The 21,839-nt window shown below is 36.0% G+C and overlaps 1 protein-coding gene across 3 annotated transcripts in view; it reads left to right on the forward strand.

The window, feature by feature from the left end:
• LOC115211982 (contactin) overlaps window positions 1-15,130 on the forward strand; it is a 107,712-nt gene extending 92,582 nt beyond the window's left edge. For all 3 annotated transcript variants that reach the window (XM_029780758.2, XM_029780760.2, XM_036503007.1), the window contains exons 20-25: window positions 636-783; window positions 3,548-3,669; window positions 6,541-6,727; window positions 9,473-9,588; window positions 11,332-11,515; window positions 13,641-15,130. In XM_029780758.2, the coding sequence (XP_029636618.1) occupies window positions 636-783; window positions 3,548-3,669; window positions 6,541-6,727; window positions 9,473-9,588; window positions 11,332-11,515; window positions 13,641-13,780 (897 nt within the window). In that variant the 3' untranslated portion in view covers window positions 13,781-15,130. The remainder of the gene's footprint in view (window positions 1-635; window positions 784-3,547; window positions 3,670-6,540; window positions 6,728-9,472; window positions 9,589-11,331; window positions 11,516-13,640) is intronic.
• The last annotated feature ends 6,709 nt before the right edge of the window (window positions 15,131-21,839 follow it).

Raw genomic sequence — 21,839 nt, forward strand, 5'->3', positions numbered from 1 at the left:
TGTGGTGGGGTGATCATAGAGCATCTTTGACCACTGGTTAGTTTGATCAGAGTTGATCTGAGATTAAGCAACCACAGCAGTAGCAACAGTAACCAGTTTTACTGTGGTGAGGAAATTGGATTTTGTTATAATCTTACTACAAGGTCTAAGAAGTGGTCAATTAGCAGAACCATTATGTGCATTAAAGGATGTGCATTTAAATTTGCACTGGATACAATATGCTAACATCCTAGATTATATCAGTCCTATGCAATTGGTGGAACAGACTCCAACAATTTTCTGCTTCTTATGGATTGATGGATCAGGCAATCCTAACCACTCATGTTTCACAAGATAACATCGCTGCCAATAGTGTGTCAACAGTCCTCACTGATGATAGCAACAGACTTGCATGACTGTACTTACAAATTCCAGTAACTAATCAAACTCTTTGGTATGAGGCAAGTATACCTGTGTTGTTTAAACTCACTTTATAAACATATAGTTCTGAGTTGAGTTGCAGTGTATGACATAACACCTTGAGTGGAATTCAATAGGCAGAAACTACAATATGAAATTAAAAAACAAAATAAGATGTATGAAAAACTAAACAATAAGCTAACTAAAAGTTGTATCTTGAAACTATATTATTCCAGACCAATGTATCTGGATCTATCTCAAAGCTGGTTATTCAAATTGAGCCACAGAACTATTACACACAATATGAAGTCCAGGTTCAAGCAAGAAATAATATTGGCATGGGGCCTAATTCAACAATAGTCACTATATATTCAGCCGAAGATTGTAAGTATATTTTCATGTCATAATTTGTCATCATAATATTAGGTTGGTAAATAAGTCTGTGGTGTTTTTCAATTGGTCATGTTTAATCACATGATCCGTTTTATCATGTGACAGGAACATACATCATCATCATCATCATACGTCCGTTTTCCATGCTAGCATGGGTTGGACGGTTCGACCGGGGATCTGGGAAGCCAAGAGGCTGCACCAGGCTCCAGTCTGATCTGGCAGTGTTTCTACAGCTGGATGCCCTTCCTAACGCCAACCACTCCGCGAGTGTAGTGGGTGCTTTTTACGTGCCACCTGCACAGGTGCCAGGGGGATCTGGCATCGGCCACGATCGGTTGGTGCTTTTAACGTGCCACCGGCACGGAAGCCAGACAAGGTGGCGATGGCATCAGCCATGTTCGGATAATGCTTTTTATGTGCCACCGGCACAAAAGCCAGTTGAGGCGGCGCTGGCAACGGCCACGTTCGGATGGTGCTTTTTATGTGCCACCGACACAGGTATATATATATATATATATGTAGGAATACAACCGTAAGTGAGGAGGTTGGTAACAGGTCTCCTTTGTAAGCCACACGGTCACATCCCTAACAAAATAAGCCATCATACAACTTATACAACAGTGCCAACAGAATATAAATGAATGACGACAAGCCGTTCCACTGTTTGAGGGAAAATAGGATTTTATTTACAAGGTGTTAAGGTTAGAGGGTTGTGAGTGCTAGCCAGAGTTGTGTATGTGTGCATGCACAAGTGTTTGTGTGTGTGTGTTCGTGTGTGTTATAAGGATGAACATAGAGAACAAAATAGAAATGTCCAGACACAAGATAGAGATAAATACCAGTTCGTAAGGTACACAATAGCAGTTCGTTCTGTGTCAATGAAGTTGGGGCAAAGAGGAGAGCAGTTACTACGCGTGTAGAAGTTGGGGCTTCGATCCATTTGCCAGGTTACATCGGTACAGAAGATCTCGCCGGTAGAGTTGTGCTGTTAACCTTGGTGTGTCTACACGAACAGCATGTAAGCTAAACTTGAGCAAGTTGCTGTGTACATATCGTTGAGGTCGACGGTGGTGATGGCGACAGTGGTGGAGACGTCCTGCATTGCTGGTGTATGTTGGCATCATCGCTGGCTGTAGCTGGAACATGGCTGGTGTGGTCGTCGCTGGAACTGGCTGCTCTGTGGTGGTGTGGTCAGTGGCCAAAAACCAAAGACCTGGAATGGTAAATTCTGAGGCATTTTAAAGCATTCTAGAGACTCGAGATGAACATCCAAAAGACTGTGTCATGTGACCTTATCCTAAGGCCATGATTAGTTGGCTTTGGACAGTGGCGCGAAATAAAGTAGAGACAAACCACGCCACATGTCAACCAATCAGATCAGCTGACACCACAGGAACAACCCAGCCAAAGATGGCTGTAATCTTAAACAAGATCATTCCTGTTGTGTCTCTCAAACAGTGAGGATATCAAAGACCGCTACATATATATATATATATATATTCTGAAAGAAGAGATTTCAACGTATTTTTCTATTTGAATTTTACGTGGATTATTTACTTCTACTGTTCTTGTGATAAAATTGAAAATAAAGGAAAATAAAATAAATCTTTTATTTCTGGAAAGACAAAAATGCTGCACAAACAGCAAAGTAGATATGTGCTGTTTATGGAGATGGTGTCCCTAGCTGAAAGTACTGTTCGTAAGTGATTTGCTAGGTTTAGAACTGAAAAGTTTGACCTGGAACATCGTGAACATTCTGCAGGCCTACAGTCATTGATAATAAACAAATTGTAACTTTAATAAAAAAAATAATCCATGTCACACAATATAAGACATCTCAGGGATTCTCCTCTTATCTCATGGGAGTTTTATAAAGCTTTTAAAAAAAACAACTTGGTTACATGAATCGCTATGATGTTTGGATGTCTCATAACTTAACACTAAGAAAAATAATCGGGTTTTTTTTTGCGTGGAATCTACTTCTCTGGCCTCCTAATATGCTACAAAACCTTTTTTGTGGTCCGTGAAACAGAGTGGGTGTGGTGGAAGCACTGACAAATTGCTACTCACCTCTTTGTTTCTTTGTTGTTAAATAAATGGATTGTCAACAAGCACTTTTTTACTCGGCATAAAATAAAAACAAAACTCTTTCGCACCCAAAGTAATGTGTGTGAGAGAGAGTGGGGGAGAAAGATGAATGATTTAAAATAAAAACACTTAGTAGAGCACATTTTCATCTGTGATTCTCTGCTCAGACAAAACAAAAATTATCCAGTTTTGTAAAAATATTTGTGCATTCTACAAGTATAACTAATTTATTACAGACAAGTTTTAACAAGATCTTACATGGACCCCGGTTGAGAACCACTGAGGTAGAGGAAAAAGAGAGAAAGTAGATGTGTTTAGCACAGAGGATATGATATTGTTGAAAGGAGAAGAAACGAGTGTGTCTGCATGTGTGCATGCATATTTATTGAAGGGACTATGAAAGCGGAAAGCAATTTCAAGATTTTGTATGTATAATAGAATAATTGTGACAGACAATAAAAATGAAAATTTAATTGTTGCTGCCTGTTTCAATATTCATGTATTTTTAATGACTTCTGTGCATCGATGTATATCTATCTGCATAAATATATTGACAAAAGAAAGATGGATGACTTGGTATATCTGATAACTTAGTTGTGTGAAATAACCTTAATTAGCAAATACTTGTGGATGTTAATTCTACAATTGTTTTTTTACTCTCATTTAGTACCAGCAATTACCGTGACAAATGTAAAGGGGTATGCTTATAATGCCACAGCTATCAAGGTAACTTGGACCCCTGTAAAAGAAGACAGGAAGACATTAAAAGGAAAACTACGGGGATATAAGGTACTATGGGCCTTTTTGTTTTTTAATTAATTATTTTATACAATTTATTTAACTAGTTATTTAATGCTTGTTGCTTTTAAATTAATTTTAGCAAGACAATTAATTGTTTTTTTTTTTTTTTTTTTAATTTGTTATGATATTAAGATGTTAAGAATAAGTGGTTATAATGTTAAGAAATGATAGTTCTTTTGTCATTTTTATCAGTAACTAGCAGTATAACCCGGCCTTGCCCGGGATTAAGTTACGATTATTAAGCTAATCAAGTTTTTTATTTCAAACCAAACTAAGTAATATCAACGTCAAATTTGGGCAAAATCCGTTGAAATCAACTACTCTGGCCTTCTAATATGCTACAAAACCCTTTTTGTGGTCCGTGAAACAGAGTGGGTGTGGTGGAAGCACTGACAAATTGCTACTCACCTCTTTGTTTCTTTGTTGTTAAATAAATGGATTGTCAACAAACACTTTTTACTTGGCGTAAAATAAAAACAAAACTCTTTCGCACCCAAAGTAATGTGTGTGAGAGAGAGTTGGGGAGAAAGATGAACGATTTAAAATAAATAAATTATAATTGTTGTGTGAGAAAGTATATATACTATGATTATAAAATAATCAAAATTTTGGGGAAAATTTTCAAAAGATTTTTGAAAAAATTTTGAGGAAAATTTTCAAAAAACTTTTGGGGAAAATTTTTTTGAAAAATTTTTTGAAAATTTTCCCCAAAAACTTTTTTAAAATTTTTGAAAATTTTCCCCAAAAGTCTTGAAAATTTTTTTTAAAATTTTCCTCAAAAATATTTTGAAAAATGTTTTGAAAATTTTCCTCAAAAATTTTTGAAGATTTTCGCCAAAATTTTAGATTTTTTGAAAATTTTCCGCAAAAACTTTTGAAAAATTCCTTTTTGAGGAAAATTTTCAAGACATTTTTCAAAACATATTTGAGGAAAATTTTCAAAAAATTTTTCAAAACGTTTGGGGAAAATTTTCAAAAATTTTTCAAAAGGTTTTGGGGAAAATTAAAAAAAAATTTTTTTAAATATTTGAATCGCTGTTGTTTTCCATAATTAGACAATACCCCCACCCTTTTGACACAATTCAATGATGTAAGCGATCTTTGAGACAATGTGATGTTTTGACCATATTGTGTGTGTCCTTTTAATTAATTTTTTTTTATTAAACACTATCAAACTTCCGTTGCTGGTAAAATGTGTCTGTTGTGCAGACATGTCCATGAACGGTTTTTAGGGCCTGGAAAAACATAGGCCCTCTGACCTTATGCAGTAGTAGATGAAGGTAGAAGCACTCTTGTTGAGTGGGATGCATTATGTATACTTGCCCAAGGCAAGTGTGAAACTTAATGCCAGGGTATCCATGAACATTTTGACCTGCTTTCCGTGGGGCCCATTTTTTTCCATTCCAAGTGTAGTACGATGGAATCTGTGGATACAGCAAGGTTTGAGCGAATGGATCCACTTGACAAAGCTTGAAGAATGCAGTGAGTGTGCTATCCCTTGATTCCTCTGCCAACAGAGAAGCATTAGCATCGGTGAAATACACTCTTTGACCATTTTCCAGGTGCCCTGCAAGCTGTTGAATGGTGGGGTGTCGTTGGTGAACTGGAAAGCCAAAGATGCGCCAGAAAGCCTCGTTGCTACTTATGTACCGTCCCACCTGATAATGCGTCACCTCATCCTGGCAGTATTCTTGTTGAAGTCCAAACATTGCAGTGTCAGAACCCTTGTTTACATATTTACAAAACTCAACGTTGATGTGGGTATTGAAAGTCTTTGACAGGAGTGGGCAATATGGAACAAATAAGGGTGAAAAATTGAATATTAATTTGCTTAATATGAATTGAAAACCAGTGGTGTAGCATATAAGACCATAGCAGATCTTCTTGTAGCAAAAAAGATGACCATTGTTAATGGTTCATCCCTGTTATATAATACTTTCGCTTTAATAGTGAAAGTGTCTGCATTACAAAAGAGTGATGTTTTTGTTTCACTTTTAACATGTAATACTGAAATAGTGGAGAAGATATGATATTGCTGTAGGGAAAAAGTTAAGATTTTTTTGCCGATGACACTCCCCGGACCTTAAGTAAGGCATGTGTAAAATTTGAATGAAATTGGTTGTGTAGTTCTCAAGTTTTAGGGAAACACACAGACAGACAGATACACATTCTCAGTTTTATATATATAGAGGTGCTGTTAGAACAATTTGTGAAGATTGCTATTAAAACTGAGTCAATGGAATGTATATTCTCTTTACGCTTTTACTTGTTTCAGTCATTTGACTGCGGCCATGCTGGAGCACCGCCTTTAATTGAGCAACTCGACCCCGGGACTTATTCTTTTGTAAACCCAGTACTTATTCTATCGGTCTCTTTTGCCGAACCGCTAAGTAACGGGGACATAAACACACCAGCATCGGTTGTCAAGCAATGCTAGGAGGACAAACACAGACACACAAACACACACACGCATATATATATATATATATATATGTATATGACGGGCTTCTTTCAGTTTCCGTCTACCAAATCCACTCACAAGGCTTTGGTCAGCCCAAGGCTATAGTACAAGACACTTGCCCAAGGTGCCATGCAGTGGGACTGAACCCAGAACCATGTGGTTGGTAAACAAGCTACTTACCACACAGCCACTCTTGCATACAAATTTTCATTTAACTTGTATAAACTACAGCCAGTCCTCTAGATTCCTCCCTTAAACACTCATATTACAGAAACTTTGGAATATGAATGTTTAGTGGAGGAATCTAATACTTTTTCTTTTTTACTCAGAGCTGAATGTCTTCTAAATTGATCATTAAGATTGTTTAAATTATGAACATTCTCTTTCTTTTATTACAGATAAAATACTGGAAATCAGATTTAAATGAACTGAGATCTATTGAAGCTATACATTATGGACAGGCTGAGGAGGCTCTATTAATTGGCTTACTACCCAACACCTACTATAACTTCCGAATGATGGTGTTTAACAGTGCTGGATTTGGACCAATCAGTGACGAATACTTTGCCAAAACTTATCATAAACGTAAGGTCTTATCTATTTGAGACCCCGTTTACTCTTTGCTCCATTGTTTATTTTTCTTGTTTTTGTTTTTCTTCTCCTTAGTATTAACACTGTACCACATAGCATTATGTTGTTAAAGGTCTTAATTACAGAATATAACCTTTAAAGCCATATATGCACATGGTTTCCTCTTGGCTGTTCTGCTTTACAAGCCACAATTTCTGTCTTGGGAGACATCTTAGAAGACAGCCATGTGGTTACAAGGGGAACACAATGGGAAGTGGTGACGTTGATACTTTTCCTTTCCCCCAAATATGTTGGAATCAATATTGTTATAGTCTGGGACTGTCATACTACCAGTAAACATACTTCCTTCTCGAGCCATGCCTGGCTCATAAGGGCCGGTTTCCCGGTTTTTTGGCGTATAGATTCCCCACCTGGATGCCGGTCCATCACAGGTGAGCTGCAAGATGCAGGAGGAAAGACTGAGAGAAAGTTGTGGCGAAAGAGTTAGCAGAAGTTCGCCATATGCTTGTGCCAGAACCGTGTGAAGCTTTGGTGATTCACTCATAAACACACACATCGCCCGGTCTGAGATTCGAACCCGCGATCCCTCGAGCACAAGTCCACTGCTCTAACCTCTAGGCCATGTGCCTCCACAGTAAACATACTCATCAGCTGTGGCCCACCTTAATTTGTGGCAGAGTCTGTGCCAGACGTTTAAATACCCTAAGTTAGATCTACAATGAACACCTCCTTCTCCTAGTTGCAACTGTTTGCTGAATACAGCTAAAATCAATAACTTCTAATATATATATTTGAATAAGTTGGAGTCAGTAATAAATGTCCAACTGCACTCCTTGTTGACTCCAACTTATTCAATTATCTATTCACACACTAAAGAAGCCCAAATACAAATCTGGAAGTACATATAATACAACTACTTGATAGCACAAGGTGAAGAATATATATGTGTGTGTGTGTCTCATAAATGACAGAGAAATAGTTTGATGAAATTTTCGGTGGCACATAAAAAGCACCAGCTGAACATGGTCAATGCCAGTACCCCCTGACTGGCTGCCATGCTGGTGGCACATAAAATACACTACACGAATGTGATCAACTCCAGGCCTACTTGACTGGCTCCTGTGCCAGTGGCATGTAAGAAGCACCCACCACACTCTCAGAGTGGTTGGCATTAGGAAGAACATCCAGCTGTAGAAACATTGCCAGATCAGATTGGTGTTTTTCATTTACCTACCCACTATCTTCAGTGCTTGACATTTTTATAGAGAACCCACTTCTCATCACCATTCACTATTTGGTCCAAAGATGGTTCATTCGTGAGATGTGACAGCAAAGAAGAGCACACATTCTGTCCCTGCACACGATTAGACTCGGATAGTTTGTGAAGAACCCATTGACCCAATTTGCTGACTTTTCTGATAGCATGCCGGTGTTGATGAATGGTTGAATTACCAAATTCAAGCTTCTCTGCTAGTTCCTCGACAGTTACGATGAGATTTTGCTCCACCAGAGTTTGCAGGATGTCCTCATTGAACTCTACAGATCTTCCAGGACGAGGCTCGTCTTCTAGGCTGTAGTTTCTGGCTTGAAATTTCTGGAACCATTATTGACACTGGCTTATGCTTATTGTCTGGTCCCCATATATTGCATTAATATTCTTCGCACTTTCTGTTGCGTTGTTGCCTTTATTGAACTCATAAAGCAAAATATGCTGAATATGCTCCTTTGTCACTTCCATTATAGCTTTGAAAAACTAACTGCTAAAAGCAAACTGCACTCTTTAAAACTTGCACTAAGAATAAGGATAAGATAAAATAGCTCCCTGCTTTTATAGCAAGTTGATGCAAATAGTTTATACTGTCCCCCTTCAACTTTTAGTTCATACAATTTTAAAAACCACATTATTCATGGGATGATCCAATATATGTGTCTGTGTGTATATGATGGAAGCACTCCGTCAGTTACGACGACGAGGGTTCCGGTTGATTCGAATGAACGGAACAGCCTGCTCGTGAAATTAACGTGTAAGTGGCTGAGCACTCCACAGACATGTATACCCTTAACGTAGTTCTCGAGGATATTCAGCGTGACACAGAGAGTGACAAGGCCGGCCCCTTGAAATACAGGTACAACAGAAACAGGAAGTAAGAGTGAGAGAAAGTTGTGGTGAAAGAGTACAGCAGGGATCACCACCATCCCCTGCCGGAGCCTCGTGGAACTTTTAGGTGTTTTTCGCTCAATAAACACTCACAACGCCCGGTCTGGGAATCGAAACCGCGATCCTATGACCGCGAGTCCGCTGCCCTAACCACTGGGCTGTGTGTATATATATATATATATATATACCTTATTAAAAAAGTAGGTATGGGTTGGTATCAGGAAGGGCATTCAACCATTGAAAATTGACTCAATAAGTTTTGTCCAACCCATACCAGCATGAAAAAAAACATATAAAACTGACAATGATGATAAAGACAAACCAAACACCTTAATTTTTGGTAAAATCCAGAATTTGAGAAAACAAAAGTCAGGATTAGTGAGAAAGCAATAATGGTAATTTTCTATGTAACAAACCTGTGTCCAAATCATAGTTGATTCCACTCTTTTCAGCAACTAAACTTACTTAAACCTTCAAACTGTTTTCTTTTCGTTACTTTAGATCTGACTTTGCAATTTGATATCTATTGAAATGAACCGTAAATGAGATTCTTAGAGTTTACATTTCTTTCTTTCTAACAGCACCGCACGACTATCCAACTGAAGTACAGATCCTACCACTCAGTTCTGATTCTTGTATTGTAGCGTTTAGAGGTGTTAGCACCCAGAGTGATGAGGAACCACTGCAAGGATATTTGGTAAGAATTGAATTTAGCAAATTACTCACGGGTTTCTTGGACTGTCTTGGTGTTAAAGAACATTTCAATGACATTCAATTATTTCACAAACACACTCAGTGTGTGTGTTTGTGAATATGGTGTTTGTGTATGTATGTGTGTGTGTGTGTGTATTAATATTTGTTTTTGTGTTCAGTTATAATAAAAACAATTTTGCATTAATCTGATAAATTACTCTATACTTTTGTAGAGTACAAATTTGTTGACAGTGTCTTTGAAGTATCTGCTAGCTAAGGCAGTCTGATTATACCTTAGCTTGCTGAAACTTCGAAGTCGCTGTCAATAGCATTTTTGTTTAAAAACAATATATATATATATATATATATATATATATAAAAGTTCAGCAAAATTTAGATTCAAATGAATATGGTACTTAATTTAGATGCACCAGAATTTTGTATGGTGTTATGCATATAAATCCATGGGGTGGTTATAATCAAAATAAGCCACAAGAATAACTTCAGTAATTTGGTACGATTGTTTCACGCTACATCATTTTATTAAATGTTGTAAGTATTACAACAGTTTTAAAATGTTGAGCAATCATCAGCCATTAATAGAGGTTTTCCATTAATACATAATTTTCATATCATTATTTTATTTTGTTGTATTTGTTTTCATCCTCATCCTTGTCCTCACTGTCATTTTCAATTCTACCTGGGAATTACATTAAGGATATACATCTCTCTCTCTCCAACTGTGATAGCCATGTGTCTCCTCTACATCTAGCCACCGGTTTCTGTCCTTCTTATATTTGTAACCTCTCATCCCCTGGCTCAAAGCCCTCTCCCTCCATGCCCCTCCCAACTCAGTTGAAAGGGTCATGTCTTGCAAGTTACTTGGTGACCTCACTGCTGCTGGTGCCACAGAAAAAGCACCCAGTACACTCTGTAAAGTGGTTGACACTAGGAAGAGCTTAAGGCCATAGAAACCAGGTCAAAGGAGACAGCAAAACTTGATGTGCTGTGTTCTGACTTGCTGGTTCCTGTCAGACTGTCCAACACATGCCAGCATGAAAAGTGGCCATTTAATAATGATGATGATGTCGGGAACATTCGGTTACTTGCATGTTAACCCTTTACCCAGCAAAGACAAGATGACTCGTCTTCACCCAATTTGTCTTTTTCAGAGTGCAACAAGTAAACTCGTTCAAAACATAACTTCAAAAACAGCCACAGACGAGTTTATACATCAATTTTTGGCATTTCTCAGTTTTGCTGTTTTTTCCTTTTACAAATTATACCCAGATTTCGAAGTCAGAAAAATAAATATATAAAAAAAAAAAAAGATCTTTGAGAAGACATGCTAAAAAAAAGAGTTAAAATAAATGTGCAATTCTCCTTTAAATTTGATGATAAAGTTTGGGGGAAAAAAGTGATAAATAAAAAAATATTTAAAAAATACAAGATGGGTTATCTCATTTTTGCCAAAAATAGTATCTTCAAAATAAAATTTCGAGTAAAATAAGTATTGAGAAGTTATTTCCATAATCAGCATTAAAAATGCTATAAAAAGCAATAAAAAATGTCTCAAAATGAAATGTTTTCTCCCAAAAAATTTTCTAGGGAAGGGGTTAAATTAGTAGTAGTAGGAAATCCAGTTGAGTGAATAATTGAATTCTCATTGTTCAATGATTGAAATCCGCTGTTACTACGAAGAAAACTTATTTCTGCTCTTTCTTCCTTTTTTTTTTTCTATTGACAGGTCAAATACTGGTTGGTAAATGATGATATCCGACAGGCATTGCAGATAGATTTGGGACGTGAAGTTCAAGGAGAAATCAGAAATTTGAGAAAAGGGGTTGTATACAACCTGCGTGTCATTGGCTATAGCCGTGGGGGTGAAGGAGCAAAGAGTTCACCTGTCACTCAGTTTACAATTACAAAAGGTAAGTCAATTTACAAATACAGATTTTGTTCCCTTACTCAGTTGAAACTTTGACAGGTACACATTCTTTGTGTGCGCTAAAATAGGAATCAGCAACATGTTTCAGCATCAAATGGGATCCAGTTGAAGAAAATTTGGGCATACCAAGAAGGATTACAACATATTCAAAATGGGGTCACATGCACTGTGAAACATCCCAGGGACAGAGATCATTGTTATATCCTCTTAAGGAACAAAAAGATGATACAGTTAAACGGCATTCAGGGTTAAAGGCTTGCTTAGTGGCAAACACATTCTTTGTGTGCGCTAAAATAGGAATCAGCAACATGTTTCAGCATCAAATGGGATCCAGTTGAAGAAAATTTGGGCATACCAAGAAGGATTACAACATATTCAAAATGGGGTCACATGCACTGTGAAACATCCCAGGGACAGAGATCATTGTTATATCCTCTTAAGGAACAAAAAGATGATACCAGTTAAACGGCAATTCAGTGGTTAAAGGCTTGCTTATGTGGCAAATAAACTTTTCTAACTTTTACTTAGAAGAAGAAGAGGAGGAGGTGGAGAAGTACCCTTGCCATTTTTTCAGGGTGTCTGCAACTGGTGGAAAGAAGGGTAGAAGTTAACTTCACACAAGAGTTTTGGCTTAAATACTTGCAATACAATTCTGCTAAAGCCATCACTCCGGTGTTAGTGTTAAATGAGGTGATGAATTAAGTTTACCACCCATGAATAAGAAAAATTCTTTTTGAAAACTTCTATGCAGTTTTCTACCAAATTTCATTCACAAGGTTTTGGTAGATGTCTTAGGTCTAATCCTCCCCCAGTTATGAGAACACTGTAGTGTGATGGAGGAAAAGGACAACAGAAAAAGAACCAACGGGAGAAAGAAATACAAAAGGCCTTACCTCGGTGAAATCAGTGGTCTCTCACGAATTCAACACGTCTTGTCACTCTGTCATCTGTGCTGGAACTGACCCCACTTGCTCGCTGACCACATGTGCTTCCTGCCCACACATGTGCCTTTCACTCTTCTGCTGGCCCCTGCAAGCCTTACTTCTGCCCACCTCATCTGTCATCCTCTCCACCAACACCACATAGCTCATCACAGCCCATAACACCACCAACACCACAAACACAAAGAAGCAAGATTCCATCACAATGGGTGACCTGCTACAGTTGGTTTTGCTTTTATTTAGTTGGCCCTTCTACTTTTGAGTGTTCAAGGTCTTCTTAGAATATTCAGCACATGGTATTCTTCAGTTGGCCCTTTTCCTATTTTCCTCCTTCTAATGTCTATGTCATGGGAGTCTTTTCATGTCAAGAGTTGGCTGAAGATGTTTGCTTAACCCTTTCATTACTGTATTTATTTTGAGATGCAACAATGTTTCTTTCAATTACTCTAAATATAACAAAGAATTTAGTAAAATAACTTAGTTATCATTCAGCTAGTGTGAGGAACATAAATTGTAACTAAAGTTTGGTGGAAGATTTTAATTCAAAACTTATGAAAACAAGACATTTGTACTCAGAGCCAGAGCCAGTTTCAGCTGCGTTGGTAACGAAATGGTTAAAGCGTCACACACTGGTATTGAACCTGGAATCAAACAGACTTTCTAAAAACTTGACATTCCACCTTATCACCACTATCATACAAGCAAGGATGTTCATTTCCAGTCTTTTACAGCATCAAGGAAATATTATCTTGCTTGGAAACAGGGGAGGGGAGGGAACAGGAAGAGTATCAGCTGTAAAAAAAATCTGCCTCAACAAATTCTGTCTGGCCTACGCAAGCATAGAAAAATGGACGTTAAATGATAATGACCTAATGCTCAGCCAGAATTCATTACAGTACTTGATGTCACATATCGACAGAAAATTTATGCTATCATAAAAATGTGATACAATCAGAATTTGCAAGTTGAGCAAGAGCATCAAATTTTAGGTAGTATTATTTTATGCCAACATGAAACTTTAGGTATCATTCACAAAAATGTTATACTCTACTAGTTAGTGTGTGCGAGTGTGTACACATATAGTTACAAGCAACTGATATAGTTACAAGCAACTGATATAGTTACAAGCAACTGATATTTTCTTTTCTTTTTCTTTTTTTCTTTCAGGTGGTCAAGTGCAAGGGGATATGTTTAATCCCCTGACAACCCATGCTCTGCTCGCTGGCAGTTCCAGGACGACTTTCACATTAACAATATGCTGTTTAAGTTTACTACTAAGTCAGCTTTACACCCTCTTTCTTATCTGATCAGATTCAACACAAACATAATCTTAGACTTAAAACCTGATGAAGCATTTTCAAAGACTTTAGAACTGAGTGACATTAGCTCTTTTGAACTATAACTCTTGTACTGTACATATTTTTTATCATGATTTTATTTTAAAGTTGGACATCTCTTCTCCAAGGAATTTTTAGCATCTGCCATATTGATGAATTGGTATTGTAGATGCCAACACTATAATTATGGCTTGGCTCTGAAATTAAAATGCCTTTCTGATATTGAAGAATGACAGTAATTATTTTAAAATTTTGATAAACCCTATTGTGTCTTGGTGTGTGTTAAATTTAAAGCTGAAGAGGGGGAAAAAAGACAAGCCAAAGCAAAAATAAACTCTATAAGACCCCTTCATGTAAATAACTACTATTGATTTTTTATATTTGTAACATTTTAAAATGTTACCGTCTTAACTGTAGTATCAATTCATAGAACTTCAATACCTCAGCTTCATACTTTATCAGTGACTTTATTTCAATCAATATTTTATCTAGTTCTTTATTAATTTTTTGCTTATGTTTAGATTTCTTTTATTCTTTTTGGTCAGCCATAAGTAATTTTATTTCTTCTGTCTCTTCCTCCTAGAAGTGATGTCAGTGCAAGTTTTGAACTCCTGTTTATTGGATCAGAATTTCTCAGCTCTTAACACTATGTCAGCCTGTTTCGTATAGAACAATGAGTATTCTCCTATATATTATGAGAATGAGAAATATGTAGCCTTTTAACAACATCATTTCTTTTTACAAAAACTTTTAGAGATGAACTCATTCAATCATGTAGGTATAGCTCAATCACGTAGGTATAGTTTGTGTGTATATATATGTGTGTGTGTTTGTGTTGTGCATGTATGTATAAAGCTATGCAAGTGAATCAAGAGGCAAGATTTTAATTTACTTACCAAAAATTTGCTAAGTGCAAATGCCCCAAAATTTTGACCCATATCACGCACGCATACATACACGTTTATGTGCAGTTGCGGTGAGCAAAAACATAAGCACTAAATACTAAACTGGAGTGAAAATTGATACTCCCTGACTGAGAAAAGACCAAATATTGTCAGAATATTTAGTCATGGAATTTCTCAACTAATGTGGGGGGTCGCGTTTATTAAATAACGTAATGGTTTCCTTAGTCTTTATGGGTTATTTCCCTTATTGCAAGAGTTGTTTCCCTTCCCCATGCGATTATTAAATGTTCTCTAGTGATGTACAGAATGGAAAATTTTTGTTCCCTAATATTGTTCTACTGTCCTAAAATATATAAAAATTAACATTTTCTGTACAGTTTGTAATCTTTGAGTACAGAATTTTACTTTGGCTAAACAAAACATCTTCCTCTGACACAAATACAATCCTTTTAGCTTCTCTCTTTCGTTTTTTCCTGCATATATACCCTATATTTTAGTGCAAGAAAATATTACTTATTCCAGGTATAATACAATAGGCCATGAACTAGTATAAATGATTTTTTAGTTTGACTTTATTTAAAGGCTCAGACTTATAAATAGATGTTGCTGTCTGTGTAGGAATTCTGCTTCATATATTATTGAGGGTCACAAAACTCACCTATATGTATAGCCTGTTCAACAAATATTTAACTGGTTGCTTCTGTTCAGACTTTATAATTCATAAAGGAATTTGTAAATTGGAATTTGGGTTGCATATACCTTTCTCAAATTATGATTCTACTTAAAACATTTATATATATTATAGACATTTTATAAAGCTTTATGATTTTTTTCCACCATGTTCATCTTTTTCATCCTCTCTAAATAAATTGTCTCTGAGATTTACATTCCTTGGATCTTTAGTTCATTTCTACCATCATGTCTGAGGCCATTCAACAACACTGCCTTCTCCTGTGTCAGGATAATCCATTTGTGTGTATCTCATTGTACCTCTTAAGATGCTGAGACTGTTCTGAGGCAGATGATCATATCAAACACACAGATGGAGGTAGATGCTTGAGCTTGTGGCATTTAAATTGTGGCAAGTAAGAATATTGTGTATGCATGGTTCTTAGACTCTGCATGCAATAAGATTAAGGTTATTATTATAATTATTATTATTTTTATTTTACATTCTGAGTTGAAATTCCACCGAGGTTGACTTTGCCTTTCATCTTTCATGGTTGATGAAAAAAGTACCAGTCAATCACTGGGGTCAATCTAATCTACTTACCCTCCCACAAAATTTCCGGCTTTGTGCTTATAATAGAAAGGATTATTATTATTATTATTATTATTATTATTATTATTATTATTATTATTATATAGATTGGTAGATATGTATGCCTGTGTATGTGTATGTGTCTTGATAGATAGAAATATTCTAAAGTGGATTTTTAAATATATGATGTTGAAAATCCATTTGGACAAATGCACAAAAGTAAAACTGATGTTGGTACGTTTCTTGACAAAAATCATGCAAAATGTTTATCACAAGATTATAAAATAAAATCAGGACTTAGTTGTCATTTGAGGGCCCATGATACAAAAGCTATCAAACCTGCTGCAGGGATATCTTTGAATTAAGAGAGTGGTTATTATCAAGAAACAAGTTGATGGCTACCATATATATATATATATATATATATATATATATATATATATATATATATATATAAGGAAATGGAGAAAATGCTGACAAAATAATTTAAGTAAGGGAGAGTGTATTTAATTACGTGAAAGTTCTTTTTACCGGTTGCGCATTTGTTATGCTTATCAAAAGATATTTTTTAAGAGAGATAGAGTTCCTTATCTTTTGATAAGCATAACAAATGCGCAACCGGTAAAAAGAACTTTCACCTAATTAAATACACACTCCCTTACTTAAATTATTTTGTCAGCATTTTCTTCATTTCCTTTTTTTATATATCACAACTCATGTTCCACATCTCCTTTTTTAAATATATATATATATATATATATACATAACTGATTCTCTGATGGGTGTCTAGAGTAAAAATAGTTCTTTCCATTCACTGAGCCAAAAAATTCATTTATCAATTTTAATGAGTTTGTGTTTTTTTTATATTGATGTTCTTACATATTTTTATTTATATTTACTCATTTTGTCAATTCTTTTCTTTCTTCACTTAGTAAATATAATTCTATTTTTTATAATAACTAAATGAATAAAATATTTTTACTTTTTAATTAAGTTTCCATTTTTTAAAAAGATATTTATGGTATCTTATTTTAAATTTAGTGAAGTATTTATTTGAGTTGATTTCAAAATTGAATTTTTGCATTTTCATGGGACAAGTACCTTCTTTCTTACAGTCCAGATTTCTTCTCTAAGACAGTGACCACTGGACAAAGTTTTCAAACTGTTTGATAAACTACATTGAAGTCCTGTTTCGTCATCCTTTGAAACTGCTCTGCTGTTACTGATGATGATGATGATGGTGGTGAATTCCAATGTTTTAAATCCGGGTTTGTCCCTATTAACAGGGATGGCCGATCTACCTCACTCTTACAGCAACCGCTCTCACACTTCTTGCCTGGTTTTTGGCATCCTCCTTCCTCGAGCCAACCCTCCCAATCTCCACCTCCACCTGTCCCCTCCACGTTTTCTTTGGTCAACCTCGCTTCTGTGGTTCATTCACTTCAAACACAATCACCCTCCTCAGAACAGGATCCTCATCCCTCCTCAACACATGCCCATACCACCTCACTTCATTTGCCCTTGCCAGCTGTTCCACTGATTCCTCCAACCTCAACATCCCCATCAAGTCCTCAGCCTTCCTTTTATGCAATAATTTCACACCACACATTGCCCTCACCATCCTTCTCAAAGATAGCACTGCATGAGATTCAGCAACTCCATACCAAAAAAATGCTGTGTGATACCATCATCTCCATACCAAAATATACCGAGAGATACCATCATCTCCATACCAAAACATTTTTTCACGCTGAGAGTTGCTGAAGCATGGAACAAACTGCCGGCATCAGTTGTTAGTTGTTGGAGCACTGCATCCTTCAAAACTTCCATGCTTTCTGAGATTTGCCAACACTACACTTGATTTTCTCCCCTCCATACACACACAAGCATGTATCTGACTCATACACTGTTCGCTTTCTAAACATTTTTACATTACTGCATGTGCTTTATATGCACTTTCTGACAAGTTGTGGTGCACCTGAGCACTATATACAATAATTTCATTATATTATATTATAAAATATACCGAGAGATACCTTCATCTCCACACCGGAATATACAGCAGGATTCCATTGTCATCTCCATACCAGAATTTACAACAGGGTGCCATCAATTACATACCAAGTTATACAGCAATCAGCATCTGAAGTTTGATGAATATTCTGTGTGATTCTTTTGTCTTTTGCTCACTGAGCACCTGTTTAGATTGCACAACTAAGAGGATGTGTAAGCTCTTCACAAACTTACTCCACTTAAATGGAATTTTCTAAATAGTTACAGCTGTAGAGGGAATCTTCTGTGACATTAAGATCTAAGCATTCAAGATTTAAATGCAGGCATGGCTGCGTGGTATGAAGTTTGCTTCCCAACCACATGGTTCCAGGTTCAGTCTCACTGTGTTGGCACCTTGAGCAAGTGTCTTCTACCATAACCACAGGCTAGCTAATTTTTCATGTGCTTTCGTCTTTGCAATTAATTTTATTTTCTTTGCAGCAGCAGTTGGCACATTTCCTTCAACCTGATCAATCTGGTGGGTATCTAAGAGATCAGTAGCGAATTTTTTGCGCTCTTTCACAATAGAGTGATGTTTTTTGGTCTTTCATGTTTTTCAACAAGTTTTAGCTTCCAATTGTTGGTTGTTTCAAGGTATTTGGCTAGTCCGATTATGGTGGTTTTGTACGTAAGTTCAAGCCAGATCAAGCCTCGACCTCCCTGAGCTCTGGGAAGATAAAGATGATCCACGTCTGCCTTTGGATGGTGCATCTTATTACAGGTCAGTAGCTTGCGGATTTTTCTGTTAATTTTCATTATTTCACTGGCATTCCAGTTAAGCACATTGAAGGTATAAAGAACAACTGGGACTGCTAAGGAATTTATGGCTAACACCTTATTATGACCTAATAATAACTAACACATGTTAGCCATAAGGTGTTAGTTATTATTATTATTATTATTATTATTATTAAGGTGGTGAGCTGGCGGAATCGTTAGTAGACCAGACAAAATGCTCAGCAATATTTTACCCATTGCTGTTTTATGTTCAAATTCCGCTGAGGTTGACTTTACCTTTCATCCTTTTGGGGTCGATAAAATAAGTACCAGTTGAACACTGGGGTTGATGTAATTGACTCATCCTCTCTCCCCAAATTGCTGCCCTTGTGGCAAAATTTGAAACCATTATTATTATTATTATTATTCATTTTGTTCATGTACAAGTTCATATATATTCATCATTTTATTTATTTGTAGAAGAATTGATGCATACCATTGACAATCCTAGAATGCATTTGTAAAAACAATGAACTTATTTTGTGTGTGGTTTTTGGCTCAGCCTGTATATAATGTGTGTATGCATGAAATGAAGGCAGGCAAAAATCAGTATTTTGGTATTATTCTTCATTTATTATCATTAAAGTCATTTATTATTCTTTTTTCTTTTTCACACACTTCTTTTCTTTCTTGTTTGACAAATAATTGAGACTTGCAGGAAAAGACATACATTTAAACAAGACATTAGCACAACACTGAAGTGGTGAGATGTTAAGACATATAAAAAAAAAACATAATGAGTAACAGTAATTGGCATGGCTTTGGTGATAATAATTAACAATAATAATTAATAATAAACAGCTCATATAAAGTATAAAGACATGTTTTTAATGAACAGAGTTAGTTTGGCTTCGTTTGATTTAGTTTTAAAATAACAGAATATTCTAAAGGAAAATAAAAATTTGTAAAGAAAATGATTCTAAGTAAAAATTTGGCTATAAATGATTGCAGGTGAGAGAGTTTTTGTGATGATTATGAATTAACATGGAGTAATTTAGTCTGTAATAACAGGATTTAAATGTTGGTTAGTTATGACTGAGGACAAAATTGTGTTGTAATAATGAAGAGATATCCTGCTCTGTAATGACTTTTGGAGTGTGGTAATTGAGCTTGAATAATTATTGAATAAACATGGTTTGTAATGACTAAGTAAAAACCAACTTAGATTGAATGTGAGTAAAAGTGATCTAAGTGTGGTTAAAGTTTGTAATGATGGTCTGTTGATGTGTGCGTTTATTTCAAAACTAATGATAGAAAGTTTTATAGTATTTTATTTGTAATGATTTATAAATTTTGGAAACTAAATTAAAAGGAATAAAACATGGTTAAATTAAAGTCTTAGGCAATAATGATGTCTACATCATGTGTTACAGCTGCTGTTTTTTAGACTCTGGTCAGCTTTGACTGAACAAATCAAAGGCATTCCACCTGTGGCCATCCTGTCTTTTTTGTGAAGCTACATTATATAATGTATATTTTACTTAATTCAGATAGTAGGGTGTAGTTTTGAGGAAGAATTGACTGCTATTTTTTAGTAAGTTGTACAAGCACAGTCGGTCCATAAGTCTTCAATAGAGGTGTGTGAGTTGAGTGAGAGACATGTACACAATATACTTTCAATATTTTATTTAAAATAAGGTGATTTAAGCTTCATAATGTTTCTGTTTTGACTGAAAACTCCATTGGTTATAGAACTATCAGCAACAAAAACACACAACACCTGTCAAGATACTGGTTCAAAGACTAGATGTTAATTATTTAAATATTGGTTCTAGGACTGGCTAGTAGCAATTTAGGTATTGGTTGAGGAAATAGAACTATGGTACAGCAGTCTAATCCCATTCACACTGTAATAATAGCTTAATAATAAAGAGATCTACAACTATTGCAGAACTTTTGTCATTAGATATGGATCTACTGATAAGTTAACACCATATACATTTCTTTACTACCCACAAGGGGCTAAACACAGAGGGGACAAACAAGGACAGACAAAGGGATTAAGTCGATTACATCGACCCCAGTGTGTAACTGGTACTTAATTTATCGACCCCGAAAGGATGAAAGGCAAAGTCGACCTCGGCGAAATTTGAACTCGGAACGTAACGACAGGCGAAATATGGCTACGCATTTCGCCCGGCATGCTAACGTTTCTGCCAGCTAACCTCCTTAAAAATTAACACCATATAGCCACATCATAATTGTTTATGTTAGTTATTGTGTGTGTATAAATAATTATGAGTGTTTGTCTATCCCTTTCCTTCTCTCTCTCTCTCTATACATACATACATACATACATACATACCATTTGTTTGGAATAATAATTTAATACACACACAAATCTTTGAGCTAATATGTGTGTGTGTGTGTGTGTGAGACTAAATGCAGTATATATATATATGTATATTACTCTTTTGCTTGTTTCAGTCATTTGACTGTGGCCATGCTGGAGCATCACCATTCTGGATAAATAAGGACTTGTTATTATCATCATCAAGGCAGCAATCTGTCAGAATCATTAACACACCAAATAAAAGGCTGCTAAGCATTTTGTCCATCTCTTCGTTTTCAGTTCAAATTCTGCCAAGGATGACTTTGCCTTTCATCCATTAAGGGTCGATGAAATAAGTATCAGTTGGGCATTGGGTCGATGTAACCAACTAAACCCCACTCCTAAAATTATTGGCCCTGTGCCAAAAACTTGAAGCAATGCTGGGCAAAATGCTTAGCAGCATTTCATCTGTCTTTATGCTCTGAGATCAAATTCTGCTGAGGTCAACTTTACCTTTCATCCTTTCAGAGTCAGTAAAATAAGTACCAGTTGAACACTGGAGCCAATGTAATCAACTCATCTCCTCCCTCAAAAATGCTGCCCTTGTGACAAAATTTTTAATTATTATTATTATTATTATTATTTAGGTAGTGAGCTGGCAGAATCTTTCAAGGTCAATAAATTAAGTACCAGTCAAGTACTGGAGTCAATGTAATCGACTTACCCGTCCCCAAAATTTCAGGCCTTGTGCCTATAATAGAA

The sequence above is a fragment of the Octopus sinensis genome, linkage group LG5 (assembly GCF_006345805.1).
Source record: "Octopus sinensis linkage group LG5, ASM634580v1, whole genome shotgun sequence".
NCBI lineage: Eukaryota > Metazoa > Mollusca > Cephalopoda > Octopoda > Octopodidae > Octopus > Octopus sinensis.